The sequence below is a fragment of the Sander lucioperca genome, chromosome 7, assembly GCF_008315115.2.
Source record: "Sander lucioperca isolate FBNREF2018 chromosome 7, SLUC_FBN_1.2, whole genome shotgun sequence".
In the NCBI taxonomy this organism is placed as follows: domain Eukaryota; kingdom Metazoa; phylum Chordata; class Actinopteri; order Perciformes; family Percidae; genus Sander; species Sander lucioperca.
This window is the reverse complement of record NC_050179.1, coordinates 18,234,045-18,250,128: the sequence shown is the minus strand read 5'-3', so window position 1 is coordinate 18,250,128 and position 16,084 is coordinate 18,234,045. Positions and strand designations below refer to the sequence as shown.

Below are 16,084 nucleotides of genomic sequence, written 5' to 3'. Positions count from 1 at the left end.
CTGCTTGTTTTGTCCGACAAACAGTCCAAAACCAAAATATATTTAGTTTGATATCATACACGAGTCCACAACTAAGCAAGCCAGCATATATTCACATTTAAGGAGTTGAAACCAGTAAATGTTTGGCCTTTTTTACCTAAAAATGACTTAAGTTGCAGATACATTTTCTGTCTGTTGAGTCATTGAATACTTGACTAATCAATTCAGCTCTAACCATGACAATGTAAAGATGCACATTTTAGTTATAGGACAATAGTGTGTATTAGTTTGTCCGTTTTTGTGATCAAGAGGAGATCACACAGTAGCCTTTTCACCAAACTATATTAACCTCCATCCATTGCAACACACTGAACATCCTGGTGTCCAGCTGTATATAAAAAAATTAAAAATTAAAAAAAAAAAGCCTCAGCCATGCCATCAGGCCCCATCAGGCAGCAGCAGTGTGCTGTAAGCAGCCCTAAAGTCGTCTCACACACATGACGAAAAATGTCACAACCGTCCGTCACAGCTCTAAAACACAACATAGCAGTGTAGTAATATGACACACACACACACACACATACACACACAAAAGCTCTGCAGCCTTTACAGCACAACCTCCCTCAGCGACAAACCCAACCATCACCGCTCTTAGTCGGATGGTTCGAGCTCCACAGTCTAATCATCCATTTATACCAGTGCGTCACGTTTATTGCTGCGGCTGCTGCACTGTGTCAGACTCCACAGACACAAACTGCAGCCCAGATGTGGCGTCCAGCATATACCAGGCAACATATGTAACTGCACATTTACGTATTATGTAAGAAAACACCTTGACATTTATCCGAGGAGGTGGTGGCGGCGGCAGCGGCAGCAGCAGCGGTGTGCGATGGAGGGGTGAGGAGGGGGGAGACTAGAGCCCTGGGTGCGTACAGGGGCAGCGGGAGGGTATTTTGACCATGTCGGTCCATTTCTTTCATAACCATACATGTTACGTGGTCTGAGATTAAATTTGAATTGTGCGCAGGAGGCTGCAGCTGATGTTAAATTGACAGAGACAGACAGACAGACAGACAGACAGACAGACAGACAGCGAGCTTTGACATTACACACTCCGAGCTCTGTTGGTCCCGTTTTACTGACAGCTAAATGTAAATACTATAGGACTTAAAAGGGGGGACATGGGGGCTTACCTTCTCCACTGTGACTTCAGTCCGCTGCTCCGTAAACCTCCCCGCTATAAAGCCTCTTTTTCTGACGAGGAAGAGCAGGCAAGCCGCGCGCCTCCTGTCCAACAACTCAGGCTGGTTTTACCGCAGGGAAACGCTGTCGTGCTTAACAGTCCGCAGCACGTATCCCGCTGGACGAATCTCCAAATCTGCTGTAGATAGATATGACCCTGTTTCTTTCTGTTTCCCTTCTCTATGTGTGCGTGTCGTAGTCCTGTGAGCTTCTGTTTGGAGTTCTCTCGTCACGTCGACCTCCTACAGCTTCTCTCGCAGCTCCTCTCTGCTCTCTCTCCTTTTTCTTCTCGTCTACAATCGCATTGCCTGTCGTACCGAGCGAGCACTCGCGCTGCGCGTCCACGTAAGGCCGGTAGGGTGGGAGCTGGGCTACATCACAGTGTTATCGGTGGGTGGGATTTGGGAGCATCCTCCTGTGTGAAATAACAGTAATTGTTTTCAAGTGAATTGCCAAATCAAATTAAGATTTTTTTTTTCTTTTTTTAAACAGAGTGATCATGTAGGATTTGATAGCAGGCAGTGTCACTCAGCACTAGTGTGGGGTGTGGCCAAAACTGTGGACACCCTCTCCTCAACACACAAACAAACACACACACACACACACACACACACACACACACACACACACACACACACACACACAAGCAAAGATGCATGGAGGAACCATAGAGGGAAGCTCCAGAATGTAATCCTCTTTAGAGCTGCAAAGATTAATCGATTAGTTTTCAACTATAAAACTAATCATTAACTATACTGATAATTGATTTGAGTCATTTTTTATGAAAAAAGGAACATATAAAAACTAGAATGTGAATGGCTTTCTGAAGATACCACTGCTGTCAAAGATGTGTTACTGAGAACCATATGTTCAAACATTCCCGTGTGATGCCAGGATGTTTTAATATCTTTCATGACCTGTTCTGTAACATTGCTGAAGTAGTAGTTTTAGCCACAACAGCAGCGTGGCTCTGTAGGGATGGCAATGTCAGTTGGTCGGTAGGCAACCGCTTTGATAAAACTGACGTAACCCAGTTACTATTGGATGGATTGCTAAAATAAGATAGACTTCATTGATCCCACACTGGGGAAATTCCCATGAAATTGAAATGAAATGATGAATGAATGAATAACATTTTTTCATCGCGTCATTCATGCTCCCCAGAGGATGACACTTTCTTGTTTAAAGATTATTTTTTGGGCATTCTAGGCCTTTATTTGACAGGACAGATCAAGAGTTGAAAGGTGAGAGAGTGGGGGAATGACATGCAGCAAAGGGCTGCAGGTTGGAATCGAACCCTCAACTGCTGCGGCAAGAACTGAGCCTCTGTACATGGGACGCACGCTCAACAAGGTGAGCTACCCTGTTGGTACATAGTTTTGATGGAGTTTTGGTGCCAATATTCATGGTCCCAACAGGACTTTTATGGAGTAATTATGTGACTTAATAAGAATGAGCAACAAGTTCTTTCCTCTTTCAGACGTGTTGACAACAAGCTCCCTGTGAGTCAATACTCTCCTTACACAACACACCTCCTTGTCAAAGTGTTTTTGTCAGTTGAAAGGTCAGTGTTGTTTCATTTTCGTTATCACCGTGGGGGTGTTCAGTGAAATTCAACTCTTTTTGAGGTGCGTAGAAATAACACACATAGATAATCTTTGTTGGATCTCATAAGAGAAGATTCAGCAGCAGACCTCAGTTAAACTGCTCCAGGGCTGCTTACTCTTGACAGACAATACCTCTGCTAGCAGGGGATTGACACTCTTTACCATCAAGTGTGTGTGAGGGAAACAGATCACGCACACTCCGGTGGCGGGTTTGAAAACATCCCACCTGTTTTTCATGGGATCGGTTTCCAGCCTGGTGACATATTTACCAGCTAGACATTTTGAAAAGGAAATCCTCCCTTCGGCCCTGAAAGTTGGAATCCAACTCCACATCGAGGGGCCCTCAGCGTGCGCATTCAGGCCAGCGTCAGCGTCCAAAATGACAGGAGCTTCTCATAAAATAACAGAGACAGTAGCTGAGGGCAGAGGGTGGGCTGCTGGAGACAATAGACTGGAAAGGTTGAAGCAGTGGAGAGCATAGCCAGGAGGCCGACAGGCCTCTTCTGTCAACTGGAAAACTGAGACGGGATGAAAAAAAAAACAGAGACAACAAAGGGGCCTCTTGGTATTTTAGAGTGTGACATTTGGAAATTTTTTAAATTATGAAATCCATGTACAAAAGTGGGTGTCCATACATTGTTACATACATTTCAAACCTTAATATTCTTAATATTTGTCCCTAAAATTGCTCTTGAGCTGCCTTTGTCCCCAATGAACACAACCTAAATGACATTAATCACTTACATCCAGCAATAGCAATATTCTTCTTTAGGGTTGAGAAACTCATGCCCCACCTGACACATGACACATTCAGTCCGATACTACTGTCGCAATTCCCAGCATTGAATCCTCGTAAATGCCACAACTTCAAAATTCCCAGGTAATTATTGCTCTCCGTCATAGTTTCCTAGTTAATGTATGTCTCGTGATAAAGCTGGGAAGACGTTTTGACTCATGAAACCACAAACAAAAATAGAACTGAAAAAAGGTAGACTAGGATGGACCAACTGGACCAACTGATCCTTTCCCAGATTCAAAACACCAAGTGGGCAAAGACTGACTATCTTTAACATGTCGATGACACGCAGCAAAGGGCTGCTGGTCGGACTCGAACCCAGGCCACTGCCAAGGACTCAGCCTACATGGGGTGCACAATTCACCAGGCGATTTAGAGGTTGCCCCATTTATGTTACATTTTTGACTTGTCTGATAACTTACTTACTACATTTTGTCTAATAACTACACTCAAGCAATGATTGGGGGGAGTGTGTGTGTGTGTGTGTGTGTGTGTGTGTGTGTGTGTGTGTGTGTGTGTGAGTAAATGTTTGGTTTATCTGTGGATCCATGCCAGCCTCCTCATAGTGTTTTCTTAGCACTCACATGCATATGTTTGGCTGCTAAATACATGTAAAATTGAAATGTTGCAGGGAGAGTTTGTGTGTGTGTGTGTGTGTGTGTGTGTGTGTGTGTGTGTGTGCGTGCATGCGTTTGTGTGTAAATGTTTGGTTTATCTGTGGATCCATGCCAGCCTCCTCATAGTGATTGGTGGCTGGCCACCTTTTGCCACTGCGATGAGTTTTATAGGGGCCAATAAAAATCCTTTTTGAAGCTGGCCTCAAGCACTGGCAGCTAAATAATGTTATAAATGTTATAAATTATAATTACAACATAAGCCCCGTTAGTGATAACAGACAATTAGAGGCCAGAGGAGATGGATAGTTCACATCCACCATCACTCAGCCGTAAGCCTGGATGTCAAAACAATGTGGGAGATTACTCCTGATAAGTCATAGGATAGATGATTTGGGTTCAGCTCAAATGTTAAAAATTACAGTCTACAGTGAGAACAATGTGAGTGCTGTGTCAGAGGCCTTTAAAAGATAAATATGGTGAAGTAGTTTTAAACTCAGTCTTCATGCAGATCCAGGAGGATCTTTGAGCCAGCGCCGCAGCGGGGGTGTACTAAACAAATCAAAACACAGTATACTCCTCATCTCTGAATAAACAGTGCGGTGTTATGGGTTGTTTATTGAGGTATTGCAGCTGCAACACTCTACATCCCTGCGCCAATCCTCAGAGAACAATGTGAGGATGTGATTATTTTTGATAATCTCAAGGTAAGCTGCCAGGCTGTGGCAACGCTAAGGCTGTATAAGTGAGAGGAAAACCTCAAACAAGAAACAAAGAGGTTTGTTCTACAATGCTACAGAACTCTATGTCTTTTTGACCCATTCAACCATTGTGATTTTTTTTCGAAAATATAAAGTATCCAATTTGTAGAATTAATCAAGTTTTGACAAAACAAGCTTGAGGTGTTAAAGTCTATTTAGTAGCTGTCCTGGATCATCACATGGAGTTTTTCTAGATGTCAGGAAATTGCAGATGTTGACATTTCTATTTTGAGAAAATATATATTCAGGTCTGAGCAGGATTTGGAAAACTTCAGCAGACTGACTTGGCTGACAGCAGAGATGTCAGAGATGTGTCATTAATTCATTAAAATCATGACGTGTGCTTCATTTGATGTTGAATGACAATGATTGGTACAAGCACTGGAAACCCCCCTCTTCAGTTTCAGTAGCAACTCATTCATTATCATAACCAGAAATCCTACTATTTACCCAAGCCTTTTTTGAACCTATACTCAGTTCATAAAGCACTCAGTTTAACGTTTATGTCAGGATAAGTGACAGCAGTGAAAACATTTTGATAGGAATAAATAAGAGGAATGCCTGAAGATCCAGCAGGAGAAAATCCAAGCACTGAGCACACTGTCCAGTTGAAAAGCGACCACACAAGCACTATCACAGCCAAACCAGAGAGGTCAGAGGTCAGTTACAAAGAAACTCCAAAGAGCTGATTCACTGCTTAGACATAAATCAACTCTGCTCAGCAACTTTAAGAACGTTTACACGGAAGATGATTGACTGGTCAGTTTTATAAAGTCATTTCCAGATAGAGTGCAGTAAATCCCGGTTCGAAGTGAAAGTAAATGGAGGGGGCCCACCTGGTGGTGAAAACGATTATAGTTACACAAATACACAGCCTGCTCTCTAATAGCTAGGAAAGTGGAAACCAATCAAAACTATAACTTAAGTCACAGGTTATAAATGTCAATATGAATAATTTTAGTTAGCATGTATCCAGCCGCATTGGGCATACAGACTTTATATGGTTGTATTCCAAATCTTTTGGACAAAATAATGAATTGCTCCATTGTATGAGGGCTTAGGTTGTGTACAAAACATAGTTTCAATGTCAGCATTAGTGGTTGGTGATATGTAGAAAGTTTCAAAAGTAGTATGGATGGAGAGAAGATAATAGAAAACTGTAGCTAACTGCTCCACTCCTTATAATGTAGCACCTCTTTCATTTTTCTGCCATGCAGCAAAAATAGGCGCGCCTATATGCCGTCGACACAACGCCTTGGCATTCTGTGATGTCATCAAAACGCGCCCTACAGAAAGCTCTTTAAGCGGTAGGTAAGCATTTTTTTTTATGAATACAGAGCATACCACTGTAATGTTTAAAGGTAACGTATTTATTCTTGCTCCGTGTGTGTAAGCTTTTCAAAAAGACCGAGTCGCGTGCTCATTGTCAAAGCATCAGTCAGCGGTGGATACAATTCTGTTGATTCATCTCCGTTTATGTCAACGGTTTAACGACAGCCAACGATGATGAGCCTTTTACTTAAACGCTGAGCTAACATCGTAAACCTGAACAACCTGAGATAATATAAGAGTTGAACACCAACCTCAGTCAGCTATGAGTACTAGTTAGCTAGCTGTTGGATACGATAGACGTCAGCGATTCTTAGTTTTATCCCTTTCACTTTCACAACCGGGCCACAGATGACCAGGCGAATATCTTCTTCTTAATGTTTCAACAGTAACGTCTTCATTAGGACAGTCCGATGAACTTTGCATTTGTTTTCCCACAGTGGAAGAGTTTGACTGCAGTCTGCGAAAATGGTGAGTTAACTCCCGTGTTTTATGCTGATTTGTATAAATGATGTGTTGCTTAGATTCTTTTTCTCGAGCTACTTCGTTGTGAGATCAAAACAGAGCATGTCTGTACTGCAGCCAGTCACCTCCCTGACAAGAGGTGTAGTTTAATAACTGCGGATGTTCTCAGTGGTCTGCCTTCACAAGCTCCCCGTGCTCTTTTGATGGGGTCTGGGCTTTGTGAATGAAGGATAAAAAAAAAACTAGAGGTGCAACGATTAATCGATTAGTTGTCAACTATTAAATTAATCGCCAACTATTTTGATAATCGAATAATCGTTTTGAGTCATTTTTTTTTTTTATAAAAAAAAAAAAATAAGATTTCTCTGATTCTAGCTTGTTAAATGTGAATATCTTCTAGTTTCTTCTCTCCTTTGTGACAGTAAACTGAATATCTTTGAGTTTTGGACAAAACAAGACATTTGAGGATGTCATCTTAGGCTTTGGGAAACACTGATCCACATTTTTCACCATGTTTTGACATTTTTATAGATCAAACAACTAATCAATTAATTGAGAAAATAATCAACAGATTAATCGACTATGAAAATAATCGTTAGTTGCAACCCTAAAAAAAAACATTTCAGTTATTATTTGTCCATTAGATAGCCAGGGATTGTACACATTGATAAAACAGAAAATGTGTAGTTCCTTGAAAGACATTGACACACAGACTTAAGGAAAAACTATCAGTGTCTCAGTAAGGTATTAGGCCAGTGGTTTCCAAACTTTTTCATGTCAAGGACCCCTAAACTGACACAAATAAGACCACAGACCCCACATTTGATAAGATGTTGTCCCATGGGCCCCCATCTTATAGGACTTTTGCTTTTAACGTTAGAATCTAATGTTAAAAGCAAAAATCCTAATAAGTGTACAATACCCGTGACCAAAATAGTCATACATTCTGTCATTGTGTTACTAATGGAGATTCCCCTTTGTGCTGGGGACCCCTTGGAACCCCCTCAAGGACCCCTGGGGGTCCCCAGACCCCACTTTAAGAACCACGGTAACTTTATTGGAGGAAGCCTTTACAGAAAGATTTGCATTCATTCATTGTATTTCTCTACTCATTCATTTGTTACTCCTCTGTATAGTTCATTGAGGATTTTAATTGTACCCTGAAATGCAGTTTACAAAACAAACTAATTTAATTATGGTATGTTTTGGCTGCAGATTGCAGGGTTATCTATCCTACAAGCCACTTTTCAGATACCAATTCTGATCTGCCAGTCTACTAGCTACTGAAACGCATTTAACACTTCTGTTTCCAAGGAGCCATTTCATCAACAAGCAGATTTAATAATATTCTGGTCAGCATGCAGTTCAATCAATCAATCAATCAAACTTTATTTATATAGCATTTTACAGCAACCAGCAGGTATCCAAAGTGCTTAACATCGAAACCAAGAATAAAAACACATATCATACAATAGAAAGAAAGAACATAGAAAACAGTAAAATCAGAAATAGTTACAAAGAAACAGAAGAATGAAATTGTCACACCACTGCTACTTATTAAAAGCCAGACTAAACAGATACGTTTTAAGTTTGGACCTAAAAAGAGCTACATCTGTAATAGTGCGGATATCAGGGGGTAACTTGTTCCAGAGTCTCGGGGCAGCAACTGCAAAAGCCTGGTCACCCCACCGTTTATATCTAGACCTTGGCACTTCTAAAAGTCGCTGGTTTGAAGAACGCAATGACCGGTTGTGCTCCCGCAAAGTTAAAATTTCGGACAAATACTCCGGGGCCAGACCATTTAAGGCCTTGAAAGCAAACAATAAAATCTTAAAATCGATTCTAAAATGCACAGGGAGCCAATGTAGGGTGTAGAGAACAGGAGTGATATGTGCACGTCTAGATGTGTTTGTTAAAAAGCGAGCAGCAGCATTTTGCACAAGTTGAAGACGTGAGATGGAGGTCTGATTCAGACCAACGTAAAGAGCATTACAATAATCCAACCTAGAACTAATAAAGACATGAATAGCCTTTTCTAGATCGTGCCTGTTGTTGAGGAAAGGCTTAACTTTAGCCAGGAGACGAAGCTGGAAAAAGCTCATTCTAACAACATTACTGATCTGCTTGTCAAATTTCATGCTGCAATCAAAGTAACCCCCAAGTTTTTGACAGCTGACCTAGTGTAAGATGCTAGAGCTCCCAAACTCAAAGCTGGACCATTTTGCGTGCCTGAAGTACTGAAAATAATACACTCCGTTTTATCTTCATTCAAATTAAGAAAGTTTTCTGAAAGCCACAGTTTAATATCAGTGATACAACTAAGCAGGGAGTTTAGTACGACACTGTCATTTGCTTTCATAGGCAAATAGATTTGCAAATCATCTGCGTAACAATGAAATGACAGGTTATGCTTTCCTATAATAGCCCCTAAAGGCAGCATATATAAAGAAAACAGAATGGGGCCAAGAATTGAGCCCTGGGGAACCCCACAAGAGAGAGGAGCAGCTGACGAGAAGAGGTCACCAATCATGATAGAAAAGCTCCTATTAGCCAAATAGGAGCTAAACCATTCAAGTGCCGAGCCTCTGATGCCTACACAATGCTCAAGGCGAGAGAGGAGGACTGCATGGTCCACAGTGTCAAAAGCCGCTGTGAGGTCCAAGAGCACTAAAACAGCAGGATTCCCGGCATCTACAGACAAGGCAATATCATTATGTACTCTCAACAGTGCAGACTCAGTACTGTGACATGCAGTTGCTTCATTTACAGCCACAAGAATAAGCTGAAACAGAACTGTATGCCCTAAGTACACATTTCCCTTTTTAGTCAAGGTGTAAGATATATTTATAAGAGAAATCTTACTTATTGTCTTTGGAGTAGCCCCAACAAAATTGTCTTCATTACTTGTAGCTCTGTGGTCTGTATTGCTGAAGTTTGAAGCAAGTTCCAATTAGCTTGTGTTTTGTTTCCTTTTAGTCCCGTCGATATGATTCAAGAACTACTATCTTCTCACCGGAGGGTAAGAGCTCTTAAATAATGTAACTGATGAGGCTGCAAGTTCACTGCGTGAACCCTCAGAGTTTCTTTAATTAGTTTTTTATTTTATTTTAGTTCAACCTCTTTTTTAAGATTTTTTCAACCATATAACGTAACTTTTGTAACTCTTGTAAAAACCAGGAGCATGCATCTTCGTTTTTAATGCCTTGCCTTTTAGTGCTCTGTACTTGCGTCCTCATCCTGACAGCGCTGTGTGTCATTTGCAGGGCGTCTGTATCAGGTGGAGTATGCCATGGAAGCCATCGGCCATGCCGGCACCTGTCTGGGAATTTTAGCCAATGACGGAGTGCTGCTGGCTGCTGAGAGGAGGAACATTCACAAGCTGCTGGATGAAGTGTTTTTCTCTGAGAAAATCTACAAGCTGAACGAGTGAGTTACTTCTGCTTCAGCCTTATTGTCATTTTTAATGGTATTGGTTGGCAGTGTGCAAATGTTTAGTTAGTTTACAGATCTACAACTTTAAAGGGTATAAAGTCATTCCTGACTACTAGGAGCCACAAATTGTATGTTGTTCATGGTCTCATTTATATTATTTATTGATTATTATATTGTGCACTTATATTGTAGGTGGTGGGCGTTTTTATCGCGGTTTGAGCTGAAGTGATAACCTATTTGTTTGCTTCACCTGTTCACCTGGGTTTTTTGGGCTTTGACAGAGAGGGGGTGAGCCTGGGAGCGAACACTTTTTGTTGACCGCCGCACTAATGCACTTATTTCAACTCACAAAATAACTTTACATTTGGTAACTGCAGTGCTAATTGTATTTTACACGTAGAGGAATAAATCATTGCAATACAATCTCGAGCGCAGTGTGTTTATGCATATCTCAGTGTTTAGTCCCTCGCGGCAGCACTTTGTTGGACTACTTACAGCCGCAATACTGATTTTCATCAACCTACATTTTAGGCAGGGGCCTATTTCTTAACAGCTTGCATTAGTCAGTGATTGGCATAAACATAGATTAGATTATCAAATTTACACAGGGACTAAATTGCTATTTTTGCAGTGATCCAACATCTTCCCATTTCCTTGCAGAGACATGGCGTGCAGCGTTGCAGGAATCACATCAGATGCCAACGTACTGACCAATGAGCTGAGGCTTATAGCTCAGAGGTAAGCTCCGACACCGAAGCTCGGCAGTCAGGAATTCGATCTTCCTAATTTCTGCTGCAGCCAAATGCCTCTCGTGGGACCAAATACAAAAAACGATGTGCTAATTTGTTGTTGCAGGTACCTGCTGCAGTACCAGGAGCCAATCCCCTGCGAGCAGTTGGTCACAGCTTTGTGTGACATCAAACAGGCCTACACCCAGTTTGGAGGTACAACACGACACCACACAGTTCTGTCATAGCAGGAGACGGTTGTTTCCTCTACATGCAGAGTCTACATCGTGATTAGAGCTTTAAATATAATTTTAAAGATCTAGGCCAAATTATGCCTTTTTGAATTTTTTTCAGTTTGAGTATTTGGCCAACTTTTATTTTTCCCCGTTGGTCTTCAACTCGTAAATCATTGGCCATCAGCAACCTAAAGCCTCACACATGTAAACAAACAGGTGTGTGCACATAAATATGCTTAGCTGGAAAGTTGCCCCGGAAGTATAACCCTATCCAGTTAGCTACATTAACTTATCCTGGATGCTACTTTCTGTACTTTTGGTCTGACGTAAAATGTACATTTATTTGGAGAACTGTAGGAGTCTTGAGCTGCTGGCCGTGATAAACAGTTTTGCTGCATATTGTGAACAAGATTATAAATCATTAGTTTGATTTGAGAAGATTGTTCTTCTCTACTTTTCTCTTTGCATCTTAACAACAATCTTTACTCAAATAAGAGTTCTGAATTAACAGACATGTTAGTGCTGTAAAGTCAAAAAACAAAATAATTAAAATCAATTTGATTGTACATAAATAATTGTGGAGTACTCTTCGCTACATCTGAAATAAACCACTGGGACTCGGACTAATGTAATTTAAGTATTGTCATATTAAAATAACTACTAAAATAAATTAACTACGGTTGAAAAGTATTTTGTTTCTAAAAATCAAAGTTTGGAACACCACAGACACTTCACCAGAATCAGTGACTACGTTTACATGCACATAATATTCCGGTTTTTGCCCTTGTTCCGAAAAAGATGATATTCCGACTAAGCTGTTTACATGGCTAATGAAAGTAAGTATTCCACTAATATTCCCGTTTACATGTAGTCATGCAAAACAGGATTTTTTTCAGAGTTTACCAGCAGCGTCGGACTTGTTGGACCGTGCGAACACAGCGTCCCTCTTTCATTCCCTCAACCAGCTTCTTGAAAAGATCGGCGTAGCGATGTGTGCACATATCCAAAAACCTGCTGATATCCAAGTCTTTGATAATGTTTAAAAGTTGCTGTGTTTCAACTTCTTAATCGGGTCTGCAACCCTGCAAACTGTTGGCTGGTTGGTTTGTTTACAGCAACCATAGCAACGCACAGAGCTGACCATAAGCCGCAAACAGGTAAGAGGCCGTAAACTGGGCTTAAACTGCGGTAAAAACCCTGATTGAGACGCATATTCCGAATGTGCTGTATACATGTCCAAAGAATGCCTCTAAAACCTGAATAATTCCGGAATATCCTTAATATGTCTTAATCGGAAAATGCTATATTCGGAAAAAGGCCTTATTCTGAATATCCAATCGGAATATGCTGTTTACATGACCTGTATCAAATTTTGAATATTGTCATATTCGGAATAATAGTGGAATATTGGTGTGCATGTAAACATTCTGAGTGTTATGAAGCCACTGTATGTGTGTTCTCACAGGAAAGCGTCCCTTTGGAGTCTCGCTGCTCTACATGGGCTGGGACAAACACTACGGCTTCCAGCTCTACCAGAGTGACCCCAGTGGAAACTACGGAGGCTGGAAGGCCACCTGCATCGGAAACAACAGTGCTGTAAGTCTCACAGGAGTATTACATCATTTAAAATGGGTGGAATTATAAAGGAAACCAATATGTGTGGAATCTGAATATTTGGATTTGAACACTGTGCAGTAGGGCTGGGTACCCAATTCGATACTTTTTAGGCACCGACCAAATTGCTTCTATAGTATCGAGTATCGAAAAATGCATTTGTCATTCAATACCAAATTCCAATACCTAAGGAATAAATCTCGTCAGCGTCAGTGAGCCAATAAGCATGCAGCATGCTTCGACCAAGATCCAATAATGCTGCTGATTGGCTGTCTATTGCACGTTGTTAAGGTATGCAGGAAAAACTATGTTACGCATAGAGACGGGTCACATAGTAGGAGCTGAAAAATAAATAAAATGATTTGTGCCGTAATGTTGTAATTTCTTTTTTGTTAAAATGGATTTTATAAAATTGGTATCGAAAAATGTATCGTTCAGGAACCGGTATCGAAGTAACGGTATCAGTACCGGTATACAGATACCTAGCCCTACTGTGCAGATGTCTTCACACAAAATTGAGATGAATTTAGCTGCTATTCCACACAGTGACTCTGGAGGGCACAGCTGCACATAGTTTTGGCCATGAAAAGGGCTGGACTCTCAAAAAAAAACCAGACGTGCTGTGGCCTACTTAATGATGACTCTTGGGGGCAGCTACTGTAATTGTGTAAGTTCTGATTCATGGGGGCTCTCCACAGGGCTGCTCCTAAAGCATTGTGGGTAACCTAGCCTCCTCTGAGCATTGTGTGAACACTTCTGTCCAAGAGGCATTCGGTACCCCGAGTGTTTAGTTTGGGTGTCTCCAGTGAGGAAACACACACCTGTTCCTGACAGTGTTAGCGTTGTGCTCCACACAGCGAGCCGTTCAGGAGCAGATATGAGATCTGGCTGCCGGTAATGGTCTGAGAGAAGAGAATGAACTGAGGTTTAAATGCACAATTGACAAAAGACTTTGTCTCTCTTGTTTTTCTTCGCTAACTCCCAGGCGGCCGTCTCCATGCTGAAGCAGGACTTCAAGGAGGGAGAGATGACACTTTCCGCAGCCCTTGCTCTCGCCGTTAAAGTTCTCAATAAAACCATGGACGTCAGCAAGCTGTCTGCAGAGAAAGGTGCAGATTTGAGTAGTTAGATGTACAGATATTGACTATTGAAAGGCATAATATGTATTAAGCATCCCTAACTGTAAACACAGAGTTCAGAGTCGGCCCCTCCTCTCCAGCTCAACGGCCAGAGAGAGAGCACAGCAGTTGTCGAGCGAGCTAGGGAATAAATGAAGCGAGGGAGTTGAATAAAGCAGTGAATCAGAGGATATAAGAACTATTTTCACGGCGGTTATGTTCTAAAGCACAAATAAACACAAACACCACCGCATTTCCAGGTTATAAGTGAATGCAGCTCTTCATCATGTAAGTTTGTGTGTCTGTCAATTAAACCTGTGCGCCGATAATATTGAGACACTGAGGGACTTTAAAAAAACAACAAAAAAAAAAACAATGCTCATGTCCTGTTTCAGTATTAATAAAAGATAACCAATCAGCTGCAAGACATTAATGTGACTACTGAAAAAACAAATAGGGGCAATATTGGAGGCTTTTAGACATTATCTGTATCGCTCCAAAAAGTGTGTTCTTAATGGACAAAGTTTGAGAGACATGGGCGCAGTCATCAAATAACAGCAGGACCTGAAAATAAAGGGGTTTTCTATGTGGTTTTATTTGTTTACCTTGACTATACATAACAATGGGCGAGTCTACATGTGACCGTGAAATAGCTGACTATCTGGTCAACCTGTTTTGTGGCATGTTGGGTGATCATTCTGCAGGTAACCTCGTTCCAAAATGTCTCTTCTAATCGGAAAGCATATCCTGATTTTATCTAAGCTGCCTGTTGGTGTTATTGGTTTTTAATTTCTTCTTTCATTTTGCCGTTCATGTATTATCAGTGTAGAAATTTCGATGTAAACCACAGGTGTACATAATACATTATCTTCCTCTGCGATATTTAACCATACTTTAGGTGCTTCTCATGTCGCTTAAATTGCCTCCTCGACTCCTCCACTTGCCGCCCTTCCTCGAAATCATCGAAAGAGAGAGGAAACAAGCAAATGTGTTTTAGAGGGATGAGACGTCCTTTCCTCTGAAGCGTCACTCACATGAATACGTCGGCTGTATGGGCGGAGTTAGCAACTCCTTCAGCTGCCCGGCTTCCGGGAAGGTTGCAGTGTCGTGTATCCTCGCCTATAGCTCCTCAATGATCCCTCCTCAATGATCCCTCCTCAATGATCGCTCCTCAATGATCGCTCCTCAATGATCGCTCCTCGGGGCAGAAATAAGAGCTTTGAGACGGCCTTCACCGAGGAAGGACAGAACCACTTCCGGTTCAGCCGAGGACCGAAGGAGTTGATGAGCTATCAAATAAGTGACATGAGATGCAGCTAATAAAAGCTCAGTTTTTCAGCAGCTGGCTCCTTACCGTCTGCGTCTGTGTCTTGTTTCAGTGGAGATCGCCACTCTGACCCGCGAGAACGGCAAGACCTGCATCAAAGTCCTGAAGGTGAAGGAAGTGGATGAGCTGATCAAGAAGCACGAAGCAGAGGAGGCCAAAGCCGAGAAAGACAAGAAAGAGAAAGAGCAGAAAGAGAAGGACAAGTAATCTCTCTGCCCTACACTTTGTTGAGTTGTGTGTGTGTGTGTGTGTGTGTGTGTGAGAATGAATGGGAGTTTTCAGGTATGTTTGCATTTGTGTTTCTTAAAATAAATCCAGATGGTGAAATATGAACTCATGTACATGCTCAATTTGTAGCGTTGTGGCTGAAACATGTTCAAAATGCTCTACTTTATTTATGGTCAAAACAAGTATTATTACTTTTCAAATGGGAAGTGATTGAGCTACAACTGGGCAAGAACAAAACCGTGTCAACCCACTTCAAAAACGTTTAAAAGTGACTTATCCCTTCCACGATTTATATGGATTTACAGTTGAGATCAACATGGGAATAGAGCTAAATGTGTTTCTGTTCTAGGACTGAGCAGATGGTCTTAATGTATTCTGCATGAATTGTGTAATGCATACTTAAACTGTTATGAAACAGGAGACCAGTGGGTGTGCTGGGTGTAAAAGCCTTGTTGTAAAAACAGGACGTTTCTTTTAACTTCTCGGGTGTTGGGTCTGGGTAATGAGTGGCGTCAGTGTCAGTGCACATTTTGATTATATAGCAACATCATTAGTTTCAAGGGGATGTGGCATAGGCGCGGGTGGCGAAGCTTTAAAACTGCGATGAC

General features: G+C 41.5%; 2 protein-coding genes across 18 annotated transcripts in view; one reads left to right on the top strand and one right to left on the bottom strand.

The window, feature by feature from the left end:
* The window catches only part of LOC116060310 (unconventional myosin-IXAa-like), a 156,805-nt gene extending 155,216 nt beyond the window's left edge, over positions 1-1,589 (bottom strand). For 8 of the 16 annotated variants that reach the window (XM_036003267.1, XM_036003271.1, XM_031313817.2 and 5 more), the window contains exon 1: positions 1,173-1,586. The gene's annotated coding sequence lies outside the window, so the exon portion shown is untranslated. Of the gene's footprint in view, positions 1-1,172 lie in introns of all 16 variants that reach the window. The other 8 variants (XM_036003269.1, XM_036003270.1, XM_036003272.1 and 5 more) reach the window with 5 other exon arrangements.
* A 4,540-nt stretch (positions 1,590-6,129) lies between these two features.
* On the top strand, positions 6,130-15,708 carry psma4 (proteasome 20S subunit alpha 4). Of its 2 annotated transcripts, none has more exons than XM_031313818.2 (9): positions 6,130-6,306; positions 6,769-6,799; positions 9,770-9,812; positions 10,057-10,219; positions 10,886-10,963; positions 11,081-11,169; positions 12,655-12,785; positions 13,789-13,912; positions 15,301-15,708. In XM_031313818.2, the coding sequence occupies exons 2-9, from the start codon at positions 6,797-6,799 to the stop codon at positions 15,453-15,455; spliced, it is 786 nt and encodes a 261-aa protein (XP_031169678.1). In that variant the 5' UTR covers positions 6,130-6,306; positions 6,769-6,796; the 3' UTR covers positions 15,456-15,708. The 2 variants fall into 2 exon arrangements, with proteins under 2 accessions (XP_031169678.1, XP_031169679.1); XM_031313819.2 differs by having other exon boundaries at positions 6,140-6,310.
* The last annotated feature ends 376 nt before the right edge of the window (positions 15,709-16,084 follow it).

What these genes read in the sequence shown, in the direction of transcription:
- psma4 (XM_031313818.2), top strand. An exon ending in TACTATCTTCTCACCGGAGG is followed by an intron (nt 9,813 to 10,056) that starts GTAAGAGCTCTT and finishes TGTCATTTGCAG; the next exon opens with GGCGTCTGTATCAGGTGGAG. An exon ending in CAAGCTGTCTGCAGAGAAAG is followed by an intron (nt 13,913 to 15,300) that starts GTGCAGATTTGA and finishes GTCTTGTTTCAG; the next exon opens with TGGAGATCGCCACTCTGACC.